Below are 27939 nucleotides of genomic sequence, written 5' to 3'. Positions count from 1 at the left end.
TGTCACAGCAATATGGTAATTTGAATAGACCTGACTTTTCGTTAGTTATATATATTATAGGAGGAAAATAAAAAACGAAATACGTTGATATACAAATCAAAAGGAACGATTAATCAATTTTGGTGTGGAGTGTAAAACGAATTGCGAAGTATGCTTGACTAGCAATTGAATATAGAAAATTGCTGGGAATGCAAATTTATGTTGAGGTTTTCACGTTCATGATTAGGCGCCCAGTCGACTGAAGTGTGAATGAAAACGATAGATAGATAGTTGGATGAATGAAGAGATAAAGAGAGAGAATGAGATAGAGAGAGAGAGGTGATTCGAGCCGATAAACGAGTGTCGCACTTCAGTTCTGGGCCGCCTCTTGATGTGTTGAAGGCCAATCGGGATTTTCGGGTGCTTCGTTTGAGTTTCTCCAATTTTTAATTGGACTTTTGGAATTTTGTTTTGTATCTGAATTTAGCTGTTCGTAACGATGACCACTCAATCGATATTTTATTTTCATATATGACATTTGACTTTTGGCTCTCGGCTGACTATGAGAAGTTTATAAAAATCAACAAATTATACGCAAACATCTGAATGGAGGAAATAACATAAAAGAAGTCTCGTGAAACGGTCTCCTAATACCCATGAAATTTCGATAATGGCTTCTCAATTTCTGCAAATTGAATGCACAGATTTGTAGTTGGTGGATTTTTTTTTAATGTATTTTTTTTTTTAATATATATATTTATTTTTTTGGTGGTTGGGTGGTTTGGTGGTTTTGTTAGTTGCTTTTGTTAGTGAAAAAGTTGAAATGTGATCGTCTGAGTATTTAGAACAGAACAAATCTGGCGTTTGGCTATCTCATAGCTGTGGTGAGTTGTGAGCTGAGCTGTGGTGAATTTATGGTATTCAACTTGCTTGAAAACGTGATCAAAATTCTATAACCCGGTGAGTTGGTGAACGGTGAGCGAATACTTGCGATTATGAGTGTAATCGTTATTGTGGTAAGTTTGTCTTGTGATCGTGGTGAGTTTGTGGTAGTGGTGACAGTGGTAGTGGTGGTGGTGGTAGTTTGTGAAACAGTGAGCAATAAAAATTGTGTGCTACAGCTGAAAGCTGTGCATGTAATTGTAAGAAAATTGCGAGACGAAGAGTGTACAGAGAGAGAGAGAGAGTATGTGTGAGAAAGTGAGATAGAGAGAGAGAGTGAACGTGATAGTGTGTGGTTGTACACGAAAAATGAACATTTCGAAAAGAAAGTTAAAGAAAAGATATACATATTATAGTTATTATAAAATTGTAGAAGATGGTGTGAACAACTAGATGTATTTGAATTGAATTGAATTGAATGGAGAAAAATGTACGAACAAATTTGAATTAAGGTGTAAATTGGGTACGTTAATTCTAGATATATTCAACACAGTACAAGTAAGAGTAAGACAAACAGACATATACGTATATTTGTAAATATATATAGAGGTATATACGGTTATATGTTATCGAACGAGGCGCACGCGCTGCGCATTCGTTCTCAAGGACTTAGCATTAATAATAGTCGTCAGTCGGCCAATAGATATATGTAGATATATAGCTATGATAGCTCTCGCACATCCTGCTATTGGCCAACTGGCAGCTTCAACAGAGGTATACGTCAAATGATTCAAAATAATACTAGGCATTTTCAGTGTAAACCGTTAACAACTGGGATGGCTTTAATAGAGCTGCTTTGTTTGTTAGTTCGATTGACTGTGAACCTATAACCAGTATAAATATTTACAAATTTCAGATTCTCTTTCAGTTCTGCTTCTTATTTTCTTCAGCTTTTTCTTGTTTTTATTTTGTTTGTAAATATCGTGGTTATATCGATTTGTATTTTATGTGTGTCATAATCGGAATTGTTAAGAGCTTAATTTGGTTTTGGATAGCTTAAGTGTTACTAAATGTTCTTCGGGCTTTCAACATTTTATATGGGATTCATAATTTTAGTTTAGTTTTCGATTTTTAAATATATATATATATAGGTAATACACATACACAATTTAAATACAGAGCGATAGAGAGAGAGAGAGATATATATATATATGTATATATAGAGAGAGTGTGGCATAAGATTATCGTTTATAATTGCTTTATATTAGCTTGGTCAGTTAGCGGCATTTTTGTTGTTGTTGTTTTGTTTTGGTTGTTGGTAATTGGATTAATTTTGGCTTTGACTTGGCTTTGAGTTGGCGTGGGTGAGAGAGTCTGTGGTTGCGTGATTGATAGATAAATTTACTGTGACAGTTGGTGATTGAGTGTGTGAATGAAGGTTGCTCTTGCTTAATAGTTGAGTTGAGTTAAGTTGAGTTGAGTTAGTTAATCAATATCTCATTTTGTTTGTTTGGGATATATGTAAATATATATATAGATTTCATTGTGATTTTGTTTAATTGAATTTTACTTGCAGTAATTTTCAGAGTTTTTCTTTTCTTTTGGTTTTAGTCTGATGAGCATATATATATATTGACTAAGTAGTGTTGGAGAGTTGGTGAGTTACAAAGGAGAAGGAAAATAATGAACATAATTGAGTTGCTGCTGTTGTTGCTTGTTGTAGTTGTAGTAGTAGTTGTTGTTGTTGTAGTTGTAGTTGTAGTTGTGATCTAAACGAGTACGTGGTGAGCGTCGCATCCGCTTGCTGAATACGCGCCAGTGTTGGACAATACTGAATGCCTGGCCATTCCGCAGTGAGAAGTGAGAAAGTGGCGAGTGAGAGTGGTGAGTGAGTCGTGGTGACGTGGTGAGCGTAGTGAGCGTGGTGAACTTGGTGAACGTGGTGAGCTTGGTGAGTGGGCAAGTGGGCGGGTGGGCAAGTGGGCGAGTGGGCGAGTATTTAGTATATAGTTGGTGATCAAGATCAGCTAACGAGTGAGCGCACGCAGCGATTTGTGGTGTGTGAGCGAGTGGTGGAAACTGAGTGAGATTGAAAGCACTTAATAAGTAGCGTGTATCAGTGTGTGTGTGTGTGTGTGAGAGAGAAAAAGAGTGTGTGTGTGTGGAATACTTGTAATACTTGATTTGCTGTTGTTTTTGTTTGACTACAGAGAGAGTGTGTGAGAGAGAGAGAGAGAGAGAGAGAGTAACTCGCTAGCTGGCCACTGTTGGTGTTGGTTGGTGTCCAGAGGTGAGATTGCAGAGTTAACATTTTGTTTTGGTTTTGTTTATTTGTGTTTTGCTTTGCTTGTTTGTTGCTGGTTTTCTTTTACTTTTGTTTGGTTTTGCAGTTAATTAGGTGATTTGGTTTTCATTGTTTTTGTTGCTTTGTTTGTGTAAAGTGATTTTGGTTTTTGGTGAGAGCCAGTTTATATTTTCATCACAAATTGTTCAACAATTTCTGTTTTTTTTTTTTTTTTTGTTTTTTTTTTTTTATTATTTTTGCGGGTGAGGTTTATGTTCAAATTTGATTTTATTTTTTAAAATGTTTTCAGTTGTCTTTTTAAAAAATTAATTTCTTTGTTTAAGTTTGAAATTTATGTGAAACGTTTTTATTGTTCTGGTTGCAGTTTTTCTATGTCATTGTAAGCACATTCGAGGGCGAGGGCGAACAAGAGCGATGAGTTTGAAAGTGTTTCATTTTCTTTCTATGTTGCTGTTTCTTTTTTACCAACGAAAAATAGGCGTTAATCACATATGTAACACAAATAATAATAAATAGTCGAAAGCAATAAAAGTAAACTCAGAGTAAAACCAAAAATTCGCTACTTAACACAACGAAATAAAGCGGGCAAAGCAACGCAAGGCCAACCCGCACATACATATAAATATATAGCGAAGTGGATTCTGTGTATTCACAGTCCCCAGGTCCGAATTGCCCTATCCTAATACCCATTGTGTGCGTGTGCGTGTGCGTGTGCGTGTGTGTAATAAGCATCATGTGAGCATGAACTGAAGTGAAGTGACTTACGCTTACGGGCTGATTAACAAAATGGCATTTCCCCAACTGACTGCAATGACTATGCGACTGACTGACTTCTGCCCAGTAACCATAACAATGTATTTGATGGCGAGTCGGAATTTGCTGCTGCCGCTGCTGCTGCTGCTGGGACTACAAGGCAATAACAGCGACAGACAGAGGGAGGGGGCGCTGGCCTGAAGCTCGTTTTTGCTATTAGAACAACATTGGCAATACATTTTGGCAATAAAAATAAGTTTCGCTACAAAATACAGCTCACTGGCTTAGCCAGGGCTTAGCGCCCTGCGCTCGAGTGCTCTACGAGTGCCTGAGGCAGCTCACACAGGATGGCTTTGGCGTTATTATTCTGTTCGCTGGGCGCACACTGTCTGCCACTTATGCCTCATTAGGATGCGTCTAAGAACTCTTACAGTAATTCAATAATAAATTCAAGTCAAGCGCGAGGCGTCAAGCGCCAAAGTGCCACAGAGAGTGTGTAACAAGTAACGAGTACCGAGTGCTTGCGGCCATAAACAAGCAGCGGCTAGAACAACGGTTTATAGGTTTATAGCTATGCCTGTAGGCCAACTAATGTGAGGCAAGAGGCGAGTAGCGAGAGGCGAGTAGCGAGAGGCGAGTAGCGAGAGGCGAGTAGCGAGAGGCGAGTAGCGAGAGGCGAGTAGCAAGTTACGAGTAACGAGTAGTCGTCGCTCGTCTCACAGCTGATTCACTATAAATCCCTAGAGAAAGTGCTCCCCAAAATTGCCTGAGTAACGAGTGGGCGAGTACATGTCTTCATATGTCTGTGAGTGTATCTGCTTGTGTGTTTGTGTATGTCTGTGTATATTTCATAGATAAATAGAGACTGAAAATTGCGAGCAACAAACTGGAATGAGCAGTAGTAAGAGTAGGTCGCAAGCACTTGCTTCATTTGCTTAAACATAACGAGAATTTATCGAGCTCTTAGTCGAGTATTTAGGCAAAACAATTTACAGTTAATCATAGGTAGATATATGCATAAATATATATATAGGTATATATATACATATATATATTCATAAATAAAATTAAGTTTAGTTAATCCCTGAGCCGTTGAGTCGCCGTGACAGCTAAAGGTAATACGAAATTGACTTGAATAAATGATAAAAATATACATATAGATATATATATGTTTGTAAATGGTGTATCAAATATAATAAATATATTTCAAACTGTAATCCCTCAGGTAAGAGAGTCGCATTTGGCTCCCCAAAGTGTGCAACGTACGCAGATATTTGCCCACATATGATACGATATATGATATGCGATATACGATACACGATATAAGCAAGACATGCGTTTAAGTCAAATATTCAAGTGCACTTAAATTGAGAAAAAGAAAGCAAAGAATGAAGCATAAAGTATTTATAAAGTTTTTATTCATATATATATATATTTATATACTACTTTTATGGTGATGAGACTTACGTGAGATATTTATATGTATATATGTTATATCATTGATATATATTGGTAAATTATTCGTGCAAGTGGAAACGTTTGAGTTGAGTGTTTTGGTATTTACATTTCACAATTGATGAGCTTATTTATGGGTGCATTAGTGTAGGTGTGGGTGTGTGAGTGGGTGTGGGTGTGTGTCGGGACAATGCTACGAATACGAAAGCAGTTCATGCTGCTCGGAGTCCTTGCAGAAAATGCAAACTAAAGCAAGGACCATTTGCGTTAGAGCTGCAGGACATTGGAAATCGAAGTAAAAAAAAAATAAATAAATAAAATGGAGCTGAGCTCTCCATTGTGATTAGTTAAAGGTTAACTATGTATATATACATATACATAGATACATACAAGGATCAAAAAAATACGAGACACAAGTTACAAAGTACAGGTGTATGTGTGCGTGTGTGTGGTAAAAGGTTGCCCGTTGCAAGCTGTTTACTTGTGTGAGGGGGTTATCGGTGTGTGTGGATACATATAATACAGTTATTGTTAGTATTGAGTATATATAATAGGAGCTGTTAAGCATATATCAGTATATATGTATTAGTAGTATATAGTATATATAGGATAGTTTAGTATATATGTTATTGGTACTGGTTTAAGTGTTAGTTCATGTATTTTGCAATAATATATGCTTGTTTTGGTATCTTTATTTTTTGCTTGGTATATTTGAATATATTTCTTGTTTTGTTTTTGGCATACATTTGAATTTCGTTCAAACACTGTGATATTTCATTTGTTTTTGTCTTTCTTTTGGACTTATCGAAATTTCAAAATAATAAACAATACACAGATCTCAAAACATCTAAAAAAAAAAATGACTGTCAACTGCTCAAGTGGTATTGAGTGGAGTTGATCTGCACAAAAAATCTGGCTGACTCTACGATATTACGATATTACGATATGAGGATTGGGGGTATGAATTGCTCGATTGCCAACATATATGCTGCCTGTCCGTTTGCTTTGATTCAGTTGATATGCATATACAGATAGATATATACATATTTTTATACATTTTATATATTTAGTTAACCAAATTTAATACAACAATTTTATACGCACGCACACACACACACACACACAAAAAAACATTGAAATTAGCATTGTGAGTAGTAGTAGAAGAAGAAGGTGGAGAGGATTTCAGTTGTTTGTTGGGGTTTTGAGGCAAGGATTCTTATGGATGGTTGCCTGGTTGGGCTTGGTGTTTGCTTCGGCTTTGGGTTTGGTTTCGGTTTTCGGTTTTCGGTTTCGGTTGGCTCGTCTGGTTCATCATCAAAAAACAAAGCGTTTCCATTGCAAAAATACCAGCCGCATGCCGAGGCGAGCGGCGGCATGCAAAAATAAGACTGTTGCATACTTTTGGGCGTGTCGCCGCTTGAACTGCACAGATGCTTCATTCGAGTAGTATATAGCTTAAGTATTTTGTGTTTGATTATAGATTTTGTTCGGTTTTTATAAATATATATGTATATATTGTTTGTTTTTGGGCTCAGCTTCAGTTTGGCATTTCTTTTGATAAAAATTCTTCACATATTGTTTGCTTTCGCTTTTGATTGACTTAAATTGAGTTTTTCTTGATTTTTGTTTTGTTTTTGGTTTTGCTTTCGATCAAAATTGCACATTTTCAACAACATCAACAACGACAACTACTTTTTGGTATTATGAATAATAATAATAGTTTATTATAAGTGTTTTTCGCTTATATACTCACATATATATATATATATAGAGAGAGAGAGAGTGAACACACAAACATATATATATGTAGGCATATACGCAAAGAACATATTGGATTAGATATATAACATACGTATGCATATATGTGTATATATGTATAGATATGTATGTATGCATATGTTGGAGTAACAAGTACAAGTACAAGATACGATATATAAATACGATATATGCATATGATAGTGATGGCATGATCGCAGCAATCGCTCGCGCGCGCACACCTATCGATAGGTGGTCGATAGGTTATCGCATCGCCCTCGGCCATAGAACACGCGTTTCTAGGGCCAATGGTTGCGCATCGGAGCATTGGAAATCATAATGAAACAAAGACATCGAGAACTAAAATAATAGGAACAGCATCAAATCACAATTCGCAAATCACAAATCGAACCAATTCGAACTCAAAATCAATTCCGTTATAGATAAGAACAAGGCACAATATTTGGATACAGTTTACGATACGAATAGCTAATAAGATACGGTTAATTGGTGTTTAGTATATCGGTATATATATGTATGTACGGGTATATACGAGTTAATGTTCATTGTTTAAGGTTTCATGTTAATGATTATGTTAATGTTAATGATTATGTTAATGTTATAATGCTCATGTTAGTTAGCAACGCATACGAATACACATACACATACATTAGCTCATACACATACACATACACATACACATTCATATATACATGTACATATTACATATTATAAACATACATACATCACTTACACAGACACATACACATATTTACATATGTATGTGTGTGTGTGCGTGTAGCTAAAAATATCATTAGATTATACATACCACGATCTGGAAGGAATTCTTATATGTAATATGGCAATCGAATAAAGTACACCTATGTTAAGTATGCATGTATGTATGTATGTATGTACATATATATATATATATATTTTCGCATTAGCTTGCTTAGATGTTAGGTTAGTTTCAGATACTTGAGATAAAGATAGAGATACGTACGTGTAGAGTTACATATACCATACATACATGTGCCGTGTGTTTTGACTGGTTATTGTATGCGGTTACGGTTACGGTTACGGTTACGAATACGGATTACGGATTACGGATTACGGATTACGATATCGAATATGAGTACGAATACGAATACGGATATGGTTAATTTATTATCTGCCATGTGGTATATTTTTGGGCTACTTTAAGCGCCGATAAAAATAAAGGAAAAATTAAAACAGTATCGAATATATGTATATATATATATGGATATATATAGCTTGTATATAAGAATAGGTACGACAGGCTTCAATTCTTTCACTCGAATATGAATGCTGTTTAGACTCGTGCAATTTGCTCTTAACTACGTCAGGTCAACGAAATCAATTGAAAAGAAAAACATAAAAAGGCGAAACTCAAGAATCGGTTCAAATTACAGAGAGCCCTACGATCTCTGGACTTATTCAATTAATGCTTCATTTCGACGTTATCTCAACGAACTGCTGGTTGTGTGCTAGTGGGGTTATGTGGAGCTTTGGCTAGGGAAGGGTGGATCAGTGTGAAGCCTTTTGTTTTCATTTGAAACCCAAACGAATCGAAATCATAAAACAGAATTGGAAATTTTAAAATACAAAATAAATAAAAACATTTGCAAGTAATTAAATAGGTAGAGAGCGAGAGCGAGAGCGATAGGTAGATAGATAGATAGAGATAGAGAGATTGGCAGACAGAGAGAGAGAGATATATATATATAGATAGATAGAGAGAGACAGAGAGAGGGCAATGTTCCCGCTTAGAGTTTGCTAAATTTCAAGTTGCTTTTATGTGTTTTGTCAGAGTTCGATTTGGTTTTCTTTTTTTTTTTGTATTTTTTTGGTATTTTGTTTTGCAAATTATTTAAACAGAACAACATATACGCGGCAATAGAGCTATTTAGGGGCTAAAATGCTGTTGATGAATCGATGCTTGGACTTGCAGGAACTACTTATCGCAGCATTTTGTTTAGTTTCTCTTTTTTTTGTTCAATATTGTTATAAGGTAAATTGTAAACTGTACTTTTTCACTTAGTTGATACGCATAAATAGTCATCGTTATTGATATATGTGGAAAATTATAGTAGATATATTTTGATATTTATATGTGTAACAGAAATTAAATGAAAAGAAATTCCGCTGAGACGGCTTGGGGCCATCGGTCGTATAATATATATGTATATATTCTCAATTTATCATCGGATTGTTCAGTTATTATGATCATTCATGACAAAGCATTCGCAACACTTTACTATACTTTTACATGGCTTTGTGACTGTGTGTGTGTGTGTGTGTGTGTGGGTATGGGTGTGTATATGGAGTTACATATACATCAATATAGGTACTTAGAGAGAGAGAGAGAGAGGCAGACAGAGAGAGATAGATATATATATGGAGAGAGAAACATTTGGTATGGCTTGCTCTCATTACTTATAATTAGTTTGTATTAAATTTGATTAGTTTCATATATTTTTCATAATTATTTATATAATTTCATTATGTTATTTATTATTATTATGTTCTGTTGTGTTTTTTTTTTTTCAATTTGTTTTGGTTTATTTATTTATGTTTTTTGTAGACAGCAGCATATATATGTTTTTTTTTTATTATTAAGGCAGGCGAGCAATTAGTTACCGTTGAATTCTCACGTAAAACGTTGCTTTTGATAAAATATCGATTATCGATTACGCTTCAATTGCAATCAATTTGCATCCCCTAAAATGGAATCGTTATATTTTCTGGTCTTTCTGTTTTTGTTTCAAGTTTTTTTAGTTCTTTGTTTGGGTTGATCGCGCTCATGTTTTCCGACTCAAAACGCAAGAAACTAAATGAGAGAAAGAGAGAGACAAAGAGAGAAGCGACAAAGCCAAATGAAATTAAAAATGAACCAAATGCGTAAATCGAACACAAATATTAGCCGCTAGATGGCGCTGGTGCGCGGCTAATCGACAGCTAAAGCATAAAAAAAAAAACGATAAAATATTTGGAAAACGAATTTGCATCTAATAATTATCTGAACTACAATATATGCAATTTGAATTATGAAAGGAAACGCATTTGAAGAGAGTGTGATTAACGGATAGTAAAGGAGGGGAGACAGAAACTGATAGAGAGAGAGAGAGAGAGAGAGTGAGCTCTGGATAGCTGGGTAGTATAGAGTAGAGTTTGAGGACTTTCTTTAGAGTTTCTTTTCTTTTGGTTTTTGGTTCTTGGTTCTTGGTTCTGGTTTTGGTATTTTCTTTTGGATAGTTAATGACTAGAATTGTTTTGTTTGTAATTACCATTTTCTATCACTTTGCGTTTGGGGGGATGGCACCGCGGGCACCAACCAACCCTCTGAGTGCACGCGGTGGCCGGTGGTGGGCGTGGCACGCACACACACGCACGACGCACGCACGCAATTCAGATCAGTCGTAGCCTGAGCGTTTCGTATTTCGTAGTCAGACAGTTACAGTTAAATGTCAATGTGATGCTGTAACTGTTAACGTGAGTGTTACTGTTACTGTTACTGTTACTCGTACAGTTACTGTTACTGCTATCGCTGTTGCACTGCTTGCTGAAGACTTTTGTGTGGCTGCTGCTGGCTGCTGTCGATGATATATGCTGTATAGATATATGCTTCTGTTTGTTGTTGATGACACGATTAGGTTTTTAGTCTGTTTGATTAGGTTGTTGAGAGTTTGATGGCTTATTTTTGATTATTGTTATCGATATCGTCTTTCGATTTTTGATTTACAAGTTTGATTCAGTTGCACAAGCTAAGGCCACCGTACTGTTAGTTGCCCTGTTTTCGAATATTTTGTCGTCGTTTCACGTTTCACGTTTCACGTTCTCACGTTGCTTTCATTGCTGTTCATTAGTTTATAAAGTATATGGCCTATATACACACACATACATACGAGTTATCACATGGTTAGCATTATCTTTGTCGTTCGATCATTGTTTCTTGGCTGCAGCTGCTCTGGTGGCGATCCACATATCGCCGCACTCTCAACTATCGTCAGTGGTTGTCCTGGCGGCTACGGCTGCTGTCTGCAGCATCACTAGATTCTGTGGCAACAGTGCATCAGTCTCAGTCTCAGTCCGACTCTGACTCTGACTCTGACTCTGGCGCTGGCTCCGCTTTGGCGCAGATCTGGGCTGGATGGCCAGTCGATGCCCTGAACTTGCAGCTGGGCCCTCAGCTTCTTCGCCAGCCAGCGTCTCTCTAGTTGCTATCGTTGCTGTTGCTGCCTTTAAGCTTGCTGCTTGCTCAGCATCGCGCATCGCTGTCGCTGTTGCCTCGTTCGTATCGTTCACCAGGCTGAGGGTCGTCTCATAGCCGCCGTTGCTGTTGCTGTAGTCGATCTTCAGGTCGTTTATGAGATCATCGTTGTTTTTTTTGTTGTTTTTGTTGTGGTTTTTTTTTTGGTTTTTTTTTTTTTTTTTTTTTTTTTGAGTATTTTGAGAAATAATATAGAGTAGTTTTGGTTTAAAACATTGTGAAATTTCAATACGGTTTCGGGACTAGATTATCTGTGCCCAACTATGCGTATACGCAATGTGCGCATAGGCTTGTGTGTGTGTGTGTGTGGTTGTAAATAACATCGATACAAATTAAGGTAAGCCTAACATAACATAAGCATAGATACGCACGCACACACACGCATACACACATACATACATACATAGACAACAATGCATACACAGACAGAGAAACTGAAGAAATCAACACATTGACTAAATTTTAAGCTACACAAATACAAATTTGGCATTTTATCTGTTATCTGTTCATTTGTTCAAATAAAAGAAAATAGAAAAATGTAAGAAATCAAACAGTCAACTAATATATTTAACATTTATGCACAGTTCATGGTCCGCTAAGCATTGTCAATCAAATTACAGCCAATTACAATGATAATGAGCAAATCAAAACTATTAAGAGAAGAACGAAAATCTCGACAAATGACTTTGTTGTCTATTTGTTTCGGTTGTTGTTGTTGTTGTTGTTAGATGGATAGACATACATATATAGTTGTATGTATGTATATGTATGTGGATGGCATTACATAAGAGACAAGATGTATACACATATGCATAGGTATATGTGTGCACTTGTATAAACATAAAGACAGAGAAAGAGACAGAGATTTATATATATATATATATATAGAGAGAGAGAGAGAGAGGAGTATGGGCGTGGCTGCCTGAGTCTGAATCTGAATCTGAATGGAATGGCAAATGGACAATGGTTATTAAATGGACTATGGTTATGGACAATGGACAATGGACAATGGGCAAATGGACAATGGGCAAATGGGTAAGTGGGCAATGGGCAAATGGGTAAGTGGGCAATGGGCAATGGGCAATGGGCAAGTGGTTGCTCTATGAAAATGGTCAGCTCGCTGCTGGGCCTAACGCGTCCTTAGCAATTGTTGTTGTTCGTTCTTTGTTTTGTTTTGGCTATTTTTTTTTTTCTGCTTATTTTTTTGTATTTTAGTATTTTTTATATACATTATTTTTATGTCTGTCTTTTGTTGCATTTTGTCGTTTTAAATTATTTTGTGTGTTACATATGTATATACATATATACAAGTACATATATACATACACTTTTTGTTTATTGTTCAAATATTTGATTAATTCTTGATTCGTTTATTTTTTGATTATTTTAATGTCTAGAATATGTTGGTTTCTAATGCTTGTTAGACGCACGCTCACTCGCTCGCTATTTAGAATCACATTTCGGCTGGCAATGTTTCGAATGATGATTAGAGAGAGAGAGAGACAGATAGAGAGATAGAGAGAGAGAAAGAGAGAGCCCTAGCAGATCGTATATACGCCGCGCATGATGCTGATATGAGAGTCAGTAATGGGCGTGCCTAGGGCACAGGTTGCTGTTCGTCATGGTAACTTGGTATGAGAGACATGCAAATTGGAGTCGCTCGCTCGCCTTGTGATTGGTTTTGGTTTAGCTCTTTGGCTGTTTTCATTTGGTTTTTCTTTTGGTTTTTCTTTTTGATTAATGCTGTTATTCGGTTATTGGTTTATATGGATTATACCTAGTTTTGTTAGGGGTCTATGTATATGTACATATATATGTATGTATCGATGGCCTAACATGATTGCTCTGCTGCTCCGTCGTCGCCTTTGGGCTCGTCGAGGATGTCGACCCAGAGTTGGAGATGGTTTTCAGTTGTCGATACATACATACATGACTAAGCAAATACATATGTATATATACAAATATATACACACATAGATGCATTTTTTGATTCGATCATGCGAGTCAGCTGATGGCCTTGCTTTCTTTGTTTAGTTTGTTCTCAAGTTAACAATTACATGGAAGGCAGACAAGAGACATGAAGTTGTCATGTTGTGTAACATATGTTATGTACATTGACGTGGCCAATATTTATCGTTTTATATATATTATATTTTGTTTGTTTCGTATATCATAAATTGTATTGTATTTTTGGTTTTTTTTTCGATTTTTTTTTCGATTTTTTTTATGTTTACAAAGGTTGTTGTAGAGGTAGTAACAAGTAAGATAGTAGTAGATAGATGTTACATATATTTTGTTTTATTTATTCATTATTTTTGTTGTTGTTTTTTTTTGGTATTTTTGCTCGAATGATATCGAATCAACATTGGTTGTTTAGTGATATGTTAAAAAAACAAACATAGAGGTAAACAAGAACCAAAACGTTTTTGCCGGAATAAAAATAGAGCAAGTTGATATGGATTAGTACAGTTGTTAAAATGGAAATAATTGACACTCACCGATGATCTACTCACTTGCATAAACGCATAGACACCACGTAAAAACTCCATGTTATTTTGTTGCTCTTGAGAACCCTTCTTTGTCGTTCGTTGCGCCCGACTTATGTACTGCTTGACGGTGTCGGCGACCAGATGTGGCTTTAGTTTCCGCGATAGAACGCTGCAAAATGCAACACAGAGAGGGAGAGAGAGAGAGAGAGAGATGGGCGTTGCATTAAGATCATGTGTTTACATTATTATTTTTATTAGAGCATGCAGATGTTAAGTCAAGAAAAGACATTATCATGTTGTAATTATAGTTGAATCAAGTTTAGCAAATGAGGATATAGCGAAGAGCGGATCGAGAGCCAAACATCTGAATAGCTGCTGAGCGCAGGCTGTCAAATATGCCATCGAATTACATGATAGCTCTTACAGCACCTGTACTGGAATAAGCCCTAGGTACCAGCGCCCTCAAGAGCTGCAGGACAGGGTCTAGAAATGCATCAATTACCACGCTTACTTTAGTTGTATTTATGTACACATATAAATTGATATAAAATAAAAAAAGAAGATCTAATATATAAAGATCTAAAAATGTATTTAATTTAATTATTTAATTTTATTTATTTATTTACTTTAATTTTCATTTAGAAAAGTTGCTCCAAAGGTGGCAGCACCTAAAGCAATTGTTAACTTATTAAACAGAAATAAAAATAAAAATATTTAAACAACTTTGGGCTCATTCATTTTCATTTTAGCTCAAGAGCTTTTAAATTGAATTTCCCCAAGCGCGCTCTGAGTGCTCAATGTTAAGGCGATAACTTGTTTAGGCTTTGCGCTGATTATCAAATGTATACATGTGTGCGTGTGTGTAGAGAGAGAGAGAGAGAGAGCAGCTCGAGCTATTTATGTGCATTCTAAGTCGCGACGTCGCGGCTGCCGCGAGGCCTCTCAAAAATGTAAACCGAATCACGGGCTGACTGCGGCCTGGCTAATTGTCACTTGACGTGCTGCCTAAACGGAAACACTTTTGTGTACTTAGTCAAATGCCTTTGTGCTAATTGGCCGCACTCAGCGGCCCCCCATACCCGCACAAGCCCCAGCCCCAGCCCCAGTCCCAGTCCTATCCACGGCCACAGCCACGGGGAGCATTGCATCGCCATCGCCTTGAACACTCACGGCATTTGTGCGCTGTGTTTGTTCTCGTTCTCAAGTTCATGAAATATGCGCAAAGGCCACACACACATACGCATACACGCACACACACACACACACACACACACATGCAAAAGCATCAGCTGGAGGGAGGTAAGGATATACATATCTATGTACACATATATATATATACATATCCAACTGTCGAAATCGATGTTGTTGTTATTGTTGTTATTGTTGTTGTTGTTGTTAGTAAGTACTCTTGGGAATTGGTGGCTAATTGAAATGCCGCGCTGACGCCTTCACGCATTTGTGAGTGCGACAATTGGCAAATTGACGCCGTAGATTACGCTTATCGTTTAATTGCTCTAAGCAACAGGAGTCACACACAGACACCATCAAGTCGCTCGCACGTAAACACGACTACCCACACACACGCACGCACACGCACACACTCGCACACACGCACACATAGTTAAGAGCTCAGCAGCTCGAAGCGCATAATTTGAGTTTTATACGCTAAGCTTTTAAGCCAAACAGAGCAGAAAAGTGCAGAGCAGCCGGCACTCAGTCAGTAGATTTATTCATGGAATTCATTTCAGTCAGCCCAGTAGAGTGATGCACAGGCACGGACGGCAAGATACCCTGTAGATCTACATTATAATGAAGCTGTTCGCATGTCAGCTTTAATTGGGCCATTCAGCAGCAGCTTCATCATCTCCATTGAATTGAATCCACTCAGCTGCCAGCTCACCTCCAGCCCAAGAGACCCCATTCATGCGCATTCGCACACATCCCACAGTGCACATCCTGAATCTAGTCGCATGAGCACAGCTGTTGGCCTGGTCAGTTTGTCAAACTTGTGGCTCTCTGGCTGGCTGTCGAGTCTGCAGTGACTGACTCCAAGTACACATTGAGTCAAGAACGTGATAGATTTTGTGATTTTGTATGGCTTAGGGCTGTGATTAGTTGGACTCTGTCATGTGCGCCGGACATTGTGATAATTTCAAGAGAAAGTTGAGAGTATATATGAGCATTCATATAGATATTGGGCATGCGACACTGGAGACATTTGCTCTGGCTTTAAACAAATTACGAAGATTATGCTTTAGCCTCTAATAAATGTAAAACTATTTATATTTATTGTTGGCATTACGAGAGATGCCTAACGGCGTATATACATAAGTAATAATTCATACATTTATAACTTTATTCATTTTTATTCTTTCTATAATCTAGCTCCTGACACACTCAAGTGAATTGAGGGAGTGATTTGAGAAGAACCTAAGAGCATGCCTAACGTCCACTCGATTGAGTACAGGAATATTCAACAAAACCCTTGCTTTAAGCAGATAATAGATAAGAGTTGAAAATAAAAAATCTCTCTCCGGAATGCAGCGGCATATATTAGCATATAGAGAAATCAGAGGATAGCCTCAGAGCTTAAATACTTAAACACCACCCAGCAAGTGCATTAGTCGAGGCAGATCAACTCAAAATTGCCTTAAAAGCACACAATAATGTAGAGCTAACAGAAGAGTCTAACAGCAGAGACTTACAACAGAAACGAACATCAGAGTTTAACAGCAGAATCTAGCAGCGGAAACAACAAAGCCTAACAGCAAAGTCTAACTACAGAGCGAAACAATAGAGTCTGACACCAGAGTTTAACAACAGCAGAGACCAGTAGCAGAGTGCAACAAAAGAGTCTAACAACAGAGTTGCATAGCATACATAGTTAGAGCAGAGTCTAACAGCAGAGCCTAACAGTTGAGTCTTACAGCAGAGCTTATTAGCAGAGTCGAATAGCAGAGTCTAACAGCAGAGCCTAACAGCATACTCGTAGTCTAGAGCTAACAGCAGAGCCAAACAGTTGAGTCTAACAGCTGAGTTTAACAGGAGCGTCTATGCTGTCGCATGGTCCAACAGCAGAGTCTAACAGAACGGTCTAATAGCGCAGTGTAACAGCAGAGTTTAACAGCAGAGTGGAGTAGCATGAGTCTAAAGCCGAATCTAACAGCATCTCATACTGTTACAGTAGTGTTGGTGTGAGGCTGAGAGTTTTAGAGAGCTGTGGTGCAGATGTTATTGGAGTGACTTTACGCTTAGGTAGCACGCATCTCATTATTCACCTCAAATAATAAAAGGAAGAGTCAGATGGCAATACAAATAATTCGAATAACGTGGCTTCATTTGACGAGTAATATATGAAGATATAAATTTATGTATACATATATACCGATCAAATTTCATTATATCGAATATCAACTATATTTTCAATTGAACACATCAAAAAGTTGCATAATAAAAGTCTATAATTCTCTAAGACTAAATTTGAATTCTTAGAAACACGCAGAAAACAAAAACCTTTGCGCTCATGTATACAAAAATTATATTTGTGGCTTCAAGTTGATCTGCTCGTTGGCAGAGAGAAGCCCGAGTAGAAGATGAGAGCAGAAGATGAGAAGACGAGATTTCATCAGGTCTCCCACTCTCTCACATATGCTTAGCTAGAGCTGGTAATTTCCACTGCATACAAAGCAAATTGATTTATATGGGTTGCTGATGCTGATCCAACAGTCTGTTACATACTGACGTTTGCTCATTTCTGAAGGACTTGGGCAGCGAGCTACGATTCTTAAATGCTTATGGAACTGTAACCAAATTTCTCGCTTTCGTTTTAATGAGCAACTTCAGTGCGCTCGACTCTGCTCAATTCGATTTCAAAATGAAATTAATTTTTAAATAAAAATGGTGTCGTAGCCGCCAACAGCTGTGCAATGGCTACAACAACAACAACAACAATGAAATAACAACCACAGCATCAAGTGCAAACACATTGGAATAGAGGCGTAAAGAGGAGCAAACACATTTATCTTGATTTTCACGCTGTCAGCGACAACTCAAAAAGGCGACAGTTTGTAAAAAGGTAACAAAAAACAACAACAACAACAACAACGACAACAAGAACAGCAATGAAGGCAACTAAAACAAAACTCGCGTTCGCCCACCGAAAAGAAGTCAATTTCAAGATTTATATTTTTCTTTCCTGCAGTTAAACATTGCCCACAAAAAAAAAAAAAAAAAAAAAAAAAAAAAATACAAAAAAAATCCAAAACAAATCGAGAAAAATAAAAGAAAACTTGTGAGTGCGGTTGGGACGCAATAATAAATTAAAAGCACACGACGCGCAAAAGGTCAAGTGATTAAAAAGGAAAAGAACCAACAACAGCAACAACAAACGAAGCAACAACAACGCGAAATGCGTTGTTGGTCTGCCACAAAGGGGACCGTGAGGTGTGGGCTGGGGCTGACCTGACCCCAGGACCCAATTCGTGAAATAACCAAAAACAAAACCAAAAGAAATGAAAAGAAAAGAAAAAAAAAAAGAGAATTGAAATAAAAATAAATTCAAAGACTGCCAACAAATGTCCATAAGGCTTTCGGTTATTTATTTTCTTTGTTTTTTTTTTGTTTTTTTTTTTTCAGCGCTCGCTCGCTGTGGATATTTGCATTTCCAGTTCACTCATTTCGCGTCCGCTTTACAGCTGGGCGCAGTTTTCTTTCAAGTTTCGTTTAATTTGGCTCCGCTGCTCGAGTGGTTGTTCGAACTGTGGCGCCCGCCACACTAATGCAGTTCGCTGCAGCGTTTAGGGGAACTCTTTAAGCTGCCCTCCAGCTGCCACCTGGCCGTTGCAAAGTTGCAATTATATTTGTGACGGCACAAAATTGTTCAATGCAAATGACAAATGGCGAATGGAAAGCGCCTTAAAGCCGTCGACCTCAACTGAGCTGAGCTGAGCAAATCAGGCGGAGAAAACTCGTTTCCTTGCACTTTCGGAAATGTTGGTGTGTGTGTGTGTGCTGAGGACATTTACCTTGCGGACACTAAAAAAGTTAGAAACCTGACCCTGAGGCTGATCTAAGATGAGTTTAGTTTGAGAGCTGTTCAAACTCCACTATCTGGCAGCCCTATATCTTTTAACAGAGAAGAACACAATACGGACCGTACGGCATACGCCTTCAATTGAGAGATGATGTTGAAACAAATCTACTGGAACTCAATAAAATCATTAATATCAACATCTATAAATGATATTATTAAGGTAAAAAAAGGAAAGCAATGGCAATCTTGTCGGGCTCCCAGATGGGTTGCTCGAATATGAACAGCCCTGTATTGGATGCTTTTTCAGAATCACACGATTTAAAGTCGTGGTAATAATAAAAAAAAAATGATATTAATGAGGGATACGAGCTGCTTAGGATAAGTCCACCCCTAATGTAATGCTAAAGTCAGCAAAATAACAGTTCTTTATGGTTTATCGGTCAAAGTTGTAAGCCTCTAGGGATTATTTGTAATTGCATTAGATATGCACCTGAGTATGATTCAAGTATATAAATCAAATACGACAGCTCTTTATATTGCTCTTATGTTAACACGCATTGCTATCGATTGTTGTTATCAATTAAAGTGTTATCGATTATTCAACAAGGGTTAACGTTTCATCTGGCTGATTGTATAACACCATCCGAATACACTTGTAAACTTTGCTTAAACTCACTTAATGCAACACGCCCCCACCAATACTAAGGCTCAACATATCACACGTGTCGTCAAATAGTTCCAATAGATCCAGTTGAATCCTTTCTGAAGCGCAGCAAAGTTCGAATCGACCCGTTTGCAATGTGCGGCGTCCGCGAGTTAGTTGCGACCACTGATAATTGTGCAGAGGACGAAAGCTGGACAATGTTCGGATCAAATGAGTTACTCAGTTGCACACATACACACACACATACACACACACAGGCACACGCGCGCAAAAGTATGCAATGAGCATGCCCATTCCGAACAACAGATGCTGTTGTCTGTGTCTTGTGGCCAGCCACAGTTTTCAATTGTCGATTGACAGACAACAAAATAAAAAGAAATATAAGAAAATATATAAAAAATACAGAAGAACGAAGGAAAATCAAGCAAGCCAAAGGGGAAATGCAAGAGGAAAGCACAGACTAGGCTAAGGCCAAATGGTTGACATGAAATTGCTCTGAAATTGCGAAATAATTTTGTATGACATTTGCGATAAGTCTGCGCATAATAAGTGCAATTAAAAGCACGACTAATAATAGTTGTGTGTGTGTGTATGTACGAGAGAGAGAGAGAGAGAGAGAGAGAGAGGGAGAGAGAGAGAGAGAGAGAGAGAGAGAGAGAGAGAAAGCATCGCAATTGGCTTGTGGTACGTAGCCCATTGTAAACATTGTTAACAACTGCCAACTGGAAGGGAATAGTTCCGCATTAACTGATTAAAGTTGCGACTATTTAATACCCTGCACATATTTTGAAAAATCACTGAGAGGGAGAGAGCATTAAGTTAAGTCTAAGTATCTTGACTTTGCCGCATCTAGGGACGACCTTTGATGGTCTTATTCACTTCCAAGTTTAAGGCAACATTAAAAAGTATCTTAAAATAATTCATATTTTATTTAAAAAAAAAAGAAAAAAATTTAAATTAAATAAAGTTTATAAAAATAATTATGGCTCAATTTAAATCTTTTTGTATTGAGCATAAATTTTTATTAAAATTATCTTGAATTTAACTAACACTAATTAAAAAGTAATTATAATTGAAAATAAACATATATTAATTACTACATATTTAAATAGTAACATATGAATATGAAATAAATAACTTTAAATATAAATAAAAAAAAAATCATGAACAAAATGGAAAAAAAAATATATATATATATTTAAACTGAAAATATTCCAATATTATTTAAAATAATATTTAAAAATCGTGAAATGAATTTAATTGAATATTTAAATAAATTATTGAAAAAAGAAAAATACTTAAATAATATAAAAATTTAAAATATATTTCTATAAAAATAATAAAGTAAATAAATTCAGTTAACTATATGAAAATACTTTAAAATTTTATAAAAATATAATATAAATATATATAACTATTTTTAGATTTGTAATTTAAACCCAATATCGAATATTCTCAAGATCAATTATTTTTCTAAAGTTTTTGGTTTACTATAATAATATAGGGGAAAAAACCAATGTGGATAATGTAGATTAACTATGACTTGGCTTAGTATGCCTCGACAATAATATAATCATTTTTTATTTGTTCAGTTCTGGCTTGGCGCTTTAGAAATATAAAAATAGTTTATATAGATTACATTTATTTTATTTTATTTTATTTTTTTTTTTTCAATTCAATTTGAAATATGAAAAAGTCTTTTTATTACCAGATTTCATTTCTCTTTCCCCCTTAACGAAATTTCAAGTATTTACTATTTATTTTCGTCGTCTGCTTGAGTTTTTATGTAAGCAGCAAACGGAAACAATGCTTCTTCTCATTCTTCTTCTTCTTCAGCTATTCCTGCTTTCCCTCTCTCTATGGTTAGTTTGTGCTGTTCTTGTTTGATTTCGGCATTCGCAGCCTTCAATAGTGCTCTTGCTACTGCTAAACCCACTGCTGACAATTAAACCTGTTTATACCTATCATTGTCCCATTGCCCATTGCCCATTGCTCGCTGACCCTGCTGCTGGCCACGCCCCGCACTGCCCCGCCCACCAAACTGACATGCTCTGCTGGTTATTTGTAATGAGTGGAACAATTGCTTGGCGAAAGTTTCGCAATTGTTGACTTTTTGACTCTCTTGTCATATATGTATATACATATACATATATGTGGACATACATATATATATGTGTGTTTATATATGGGCGTACATATATGTATTTCTGCTGCAAACGCGTATATTTAAATACCCATGAAGCTTTAAGCGCTCATACGCCCATCCTAATACACACACACACACACACACACACACACTGGCGCGCACACACACACACACACACGCGTACTGACTACTAACTACACTTCACCTACAACGATTTTTATTGTCTTATGCTGGATTTGTGCGCAAAGTCCCAAATGAGGACAACGCACTCCTTACTTCCCACTCCTCAGTTACACTCAATTCTCTTTAAGTGCTGCACAACACACACACACACACACACACACACAGAGACATACAAACGTACATACGCGGAGCGTAAGAGAATGCGCGTTAGGGAAGTAGAGAGTGCGAGATTGAAACAGGCAGCCACATGCGAGGGCCGTTTCAATAATATCGCAGTGCACTTTTAGTTTATTTACGATAGAGAATTAATTATCTAAAATATTATTATATAATACATATAAATTAAAAATAAAATATAATTAAAAATATGCTATTTAATAAATATGCATATAATAAATTATTTGTGCTTCGTTTCATTAGAGGGGAATACTTAATTTATAAAATAAATAATTACTATAAATTTGAATGGAAATCAACTTAAATGAAAATCTTTTATACATTAACATAAATGTATGTATATTGTGAAATTAAAAAAAAAAAAAAAATAATAATATAACAAATAATTATTTCAATTGAATAGAAAACAGTAAGTGTTAATTATAAATTGTTTTATATAGTAATATATATATAATATATATAATAAATATTTAATATTTAATATACTTTTTAATTAATATATTCAATAATAAATTGATTTGCCAACTTGTGCCAGTAGATTAGAGCAGTAGCTCTGCATAAATTTTAACACACACACACACACATGTCTATATGTATATGGACTACAGCTTCTGCTAAACTTTACTCTTAAGCATACAAGCTTTGCAGTATTTAAAATATATATTTATATATATGTATATATACGTTGAAACCTGCTCATAATGTTCGCTTTCCATATTTATAGACATCTATTGCTAACCTCTATTAACATAATAATAATGCTCTAAGCAGTACACTTTCTCTCTCTCTCTCTTATTTTTTTTTTAGCAACCTCATTTCTTGTCTCCCTGTCTCTCTCTCTCTGTCTCTCTCCAATCAACACCCGAGATCACATATATATGTTTGTCTCACTCTCTTGCATTCGAGTAAACGAAATAGCGTGCTACTAGCTTGAACAAACCCTTCAACATTACTCCCAATGATAATACGCTCTGTTATGAGACAACTTTATGCTAATTTACTATATTTTATATACAATATATTATATATTCATATATTTCAATCTATAGTTATATACAGTACAGTAAAGTAGGTCCATTTTGATCTTGAGTCAGTCATATACATATAAAAACTTTAGTACTCTCAATAACTTTTCTTGCTGCCCTCGCACGTATTTGCGCAGAGGTTCGTGCCACATTCCACATGGGCGACACATGAAAGTTATTACACTTATTATATGAAGAAAATAATTTTATGTGCGTGTCTGCTTGTGCGCGAATGTGTGTGTGTGTGTGGGTGCGCGAGTCTTCAACGCATTGCGTCCTGTCGTTGGCAGCAACGAAAGAGAGAGAGAGAGAGCGAGAGAGCGAGAGAGAGCGAGCGAAAAGAAGAAGAAAAATTAAAAGCAAAGTCTTCATCTGAGTGCGGCTTGCAGCAGGGTGATAAGAGCTCATATGGGCGTATGGGCGCATTGTAGGCGTGGCACTTGCCTGTGTGCGTGTTTGTGTTTGTGTGTGTGCACGTGTAAATTATATGCCGCACTTTATTATATAATAACGAGTAATAATGATTACACACACACACAAGCCAACGCACACACACACTCACGCACACACTCACACTCACACTCACACTGAGAGTCACTTTCTCGCATAGAAATTTCATTAGTTTAGTTCGTTAATGAAAACTACTTCAACCTATTTGCCAGCTTTACTAGCTGTTGATGTTGTTCTTCTCGCCGCCTAGTTATTATATTCATGAGGAACGATGCAAAAATAGAAAACAAAATAAAAACAAAACAACAACAACAGCAACAACAACAGCAAAAGGCGATGAAAAAATATTTTAAATGCGATTTTATCATGTCGGGCTAAGCGGCCGACCCAAATAACATAAAAAACATAAACCCAAAAGAGGAATAATATCACAGCGACCAAGTCGGAGGCGGAGAAAAAAGAAAACAGAGAAGAAGCAGAAGAAGAAGAAGCAGAGGAAGCAAAAAAAAAAAAAAATAATACAAATAGAAATGATATTTATATAGAGACACGTCGCAGCATCCCGTTCGCAGTGCCACCGACTCATTCTTTTGGCACCGCCACGCCCCCCCCCCCCCCCCCCTGCCGCCCTCGGGGCTGGGATGTTGGCATTGTGCAAATGCTGCCCCATTTGTCAGCTGACACAAATTTGCATAAGCGCCGCACAAGCAAGCGGCGGTTGGATGACTTATGGCTGGCAGTGCCGTTGCCCAGCCCGCACCCTGCTGCTGCTGCCCCTGCTCCTGCTCCTGCTCCTGCTAGTCCGCCTCCTGCCTGGCCACCCGCGCAGCCAGTCCAGCTACCTTTCCGCCTTGCCACATGCCACAAACTTGGCCTCCTTGTCACCGCCTAATCTCACGATCCAAAAATTTTCTCGTTGAAATTAGCTGTTAAATGCGGCAGCAGCAGAGGCAGCGGCAGCGACTGCGGCAGAGGCAGCGACGGAAATGACATAGAAATGAAACAGAGTAGAGAAACAATAGCAACTGCGAGTAATACGAGCACAGAACGAGGCTGTCAGACAGCATGGGGCATGAGGCATGGGGCATGCGGCATGCGGCATGGGGCAGCCGTATTGTATGAGCGATTGAGATACAGTTGCCCCAAAGACAAGCCCAAAGAGCTGCTGCTCCTGCTGCTGCCCCTACTCCTGCTGCCGCTAACCGCAAAGGCGCCACAGCCAGTTGCACAATGACAAAGTCACAAGTGTCACAAATCTGAGGCCATATGTGACCCGAAAGCAGCGTAGATATATCAAATGAAACACAAATGAAACATATCTAGTGGAATATTTTAATGATATATGCGTAGAGCCCAAATGTGAGCAAATGTGAACTGCTTTAGCTCAAATATTACAATATGCGAATTTCCTGCTCATTCTACACTATATCGGAGTATATATTCCTACATATTATTGAAGGAGCACCAACTTTACAAATGGAGTATGGCAGACCTGTATCGTAGCTTCATAGCTTTCTTTATTTATTCCTCAAATTTAAGCCAAAGCTTAAGGAGATCCACAAAAATATTTATATTCTTAGGAATTGTGCAGCTGCAGGATCTAGAGGAACCTATATACTCCTATATGTATTGTTCAATGAACAGCAAGTGTTATGAATAATTATAATATATCTGCAGATAAACGAAGTCTCAATTCGGTAACTGAATGCTATAATATCTTCTTGATCTCCAGATCTGTGGCTCTCTGCACTGGAACAAATAGAGGTCGAAAGGCAAAAAACACCTATGCATTCGTATATAAGAATATACCATAGGGAATATAGCTCAGTGGCATATAAAGGAAAGTAAAAACCTGTATATAAATTCCTTAACTTCTTCTTCTCTTAAACTTTTAACAATATAATATTCAATATTAATATATTATATAATATTATATAGATTATATGTATATATAATATGGATTATTATAATACAAGGATATTCAATAGAATCTCATGTAAACTAGAGTCCGGTTATAATGGCGCTCAAGGGAATACTGTTATACCCCATAGAGGTTTACTCATATGGGGATCAGAATTTTCGTCGCAATAAACGTGCGAACTGTGTCGTTAAAGTATATGAGATTATTTTGGATGGAATCTACACTAAATCTGTCGATATGAATTTCTTGACCTGTATCTGAATTACATAAGTTCTTCTTCTTGAACTTCTACACACATATTCTAAGGATCTCCTCCCATACATTCGCTCTCGACATTTTCTGTAGGCCTCTCGGTTGGCCGTCGCTGACACTGAAAAGTATTGCAAAGCGGCATTTCGAGTGTTAAATTGTTTCACAAATCACGTGACACGCAGCGTGGGGCGAGTGCCGGCCATATCGGCGCCCGCAAGGCCCAGGTCCAGCGTTGATAAACAAAGGAGAAAATAAACTTTAATGGCTCAGGCGGAGCCGAAGGGCCGAGGCAGAAAAAACGAAAAAAATGTGAGTGTATATGTATACAAAATATGAAACGAACGAGGGAGCAACAGAGGCAGAGAGAAGGCGAGAGGGAGAGCCATGAAATAAAATAACATAAAGCATATAAGCAAGATAGCTAAAAGGAAAAGGACCGTAATACACAACCACACACACACACACACACACACACACACACGCGCACATTGCAAACACTTAAAGCACGAAGGAAAATTTTGAGAAAATCATCAAGATGAAGCTGAGCCGAGGAACGGGGATGGTCAGCCGGCGCTTGGGTCGCGCATTCAGCTGCTTGTCGTCATTGTCGACGTCATTATAAGCATAATCTTTAATAAACGAGCGGGCGCCTGGGAGCACAGTTCTCTCCACGGTCCACGGTCCACGGTCCACGGTCCAGCCGCCGCGGGCAACTCTCAAGCGGCCGCAAATGAACGATGAGTGGGCAGTGGAAGGAGGGTGAAGGCGAGGAGCATAGCTAAAAATATGAAGAGCGTGGCGTGGCGAGCGGCGCAGGCAGAGGCTTGGACGCTGTTTTCTGAAGTGAAGAAACTTTTAAATTCATTTAGACACAAGCAGCAGCTCTTTAAACTTCTCTCGCACGGCTCCTGGCCAGGCTCGCCTCCAGCTGCTGGCTGCATTCGGTGCTTATGCTGGCTCTTAAGGGGTTTCCAGCCTGTTTGCTTTGGCTCAGCGTCTGCCCAGCGCGGCTCAGCTCAGCTCAGCTCAGCTGCAGGTTCTTCGGCCCCGTTTGTCGGCCAAAGGAAACGTAATGTACACTAAATGGATATTTAATTACACTTTGCCCGGCCCGGCCAAGTGTGGCCCACACTTGCACCTGGCCAAGAGCAGCTGGCCCGGCTCCGTTAAGTGGGCCGCTGCTGGGCCCAGCCGGGCTCTTAAATACTTATGAACTATGCTCCGAAGATTTACTATTTCCAGCGCGCCACACACACACACTAATTGAATTTCAAAGGCCATTTTATTGATTAACCAGAAACGAGAATTTTGCGTGCCTCTAATTCCCAGGGCTCACATGACGTATGCGTATTTTTTAATTTCTGAATACTTCATTCCATTCATGGTGCAGGGTTCGGCTGGGCCAGTGACTCGCATTGCATTTATGCACATCATATTGGCCAATATCCGCAGAGACTTTGGTCAAGGCAAAGCTAAATTTATTTGCATAACGTTGCGTATACGCAATATTGGCAAATTCTCTAATATTCAAGAATAATTTAATTGACAGCACTTGATGTGCATGTGTGTGTGTGAGATAGAGAGAGAGAGAGAGAGAGAGAGAGAGAGAGAGAGAGAGAGAGAGAGGTGGATAGGTAGATAGAGTGTTTATGTCTTTTCCAAATTAATTGCTATGCATATTACGCATACGCCTCGTGCGACGCCTGCAATTTTAATAGATTTAGTGAAACAAAGTAAACTGTCACTTCAGATTGATCAATCAATAGCAAGTAAATAATGTTAGAGTCACATAGTCACGAAATTAGTGGGAAAAAGCAGGAGTCTGTCGCCTGAATTGAAACTTTAATGAATTTTTGTAAGGCTTCCCCGATATATTGTGTGTGGGCGTGGCATGTATTTCGTCAGAGATGCAATTAAATTGTAGAAAATTGCCGAGAAGCATGTGTGCGTGCTCGCCTTAGCGATTGCCATCGATTTAAAGCCAATTTGCCTGCTAACAAGGGCCGCCCCAGCTGGCAGGCAGGCAGCTGTTCCTTGGACTATGGAAATGAAGTGCAAGGCTCGCAGACTTTGGTTTATGCTGAGGACTAACTGCAAAAACATATCTATGTGAGTGAGTGTGTGAGTGTATGTGTGAGTGTGTGTGTGAGTGTGTGTGTGTGTGGCATGTAGCAGTTGTT

General features: G+C 37.7%; 1 protein-coding gene across 8 annotated transcripts in view; it reads right to left on the bottom strand.

Annotated features, from left to right (window-relative positions):
• Positions 1–27939, bottom strand: part of shakB (Innexin family member shaking B) — a 70972-nt gene that overhangs the window by 25474 nt on the left and 17559 nt on the right. For 6 of the 8 annotated variants that reach the window (XM_030387992.2, XM_089264247.1, XM_089264248.1 and 3 more), the window contains one exon: positions 13919–14078. In XM_030387992.2, the coding sequence (XP_030243852.1) occupies positions 13919–14078 (160 nt within the window). Of the gene's footprint in view, positions 1–1812; positions 11504–13918; positions 14079–19617; positions 19908–27939 lie in introns of those variants that run through there. The other 2 variants (XM_089264250.1, XM_089264252.1) reach the window with 2 other exon arrangements.

The sequence above is a fragment of the Drosophila navojoa genome, chromosome X (assembly GCF_054131105.1).
Source record: "Drosophila navojoa isolate 15081-1374.11 chromosome X, UAZ_NAV_1.0, whole genome shotgun sequence".
NCBI lineage: Eukaryota > Metazoa > Arthropoda > Insecta > Diptera > Drosophilidae > Drosophila > Drosophila navojoa.
The sequence above is the reverse complement of the archived record's forward strand: the minus strand, read 5'-3'. Positions and strand labels throughout refer to the sequence as shown.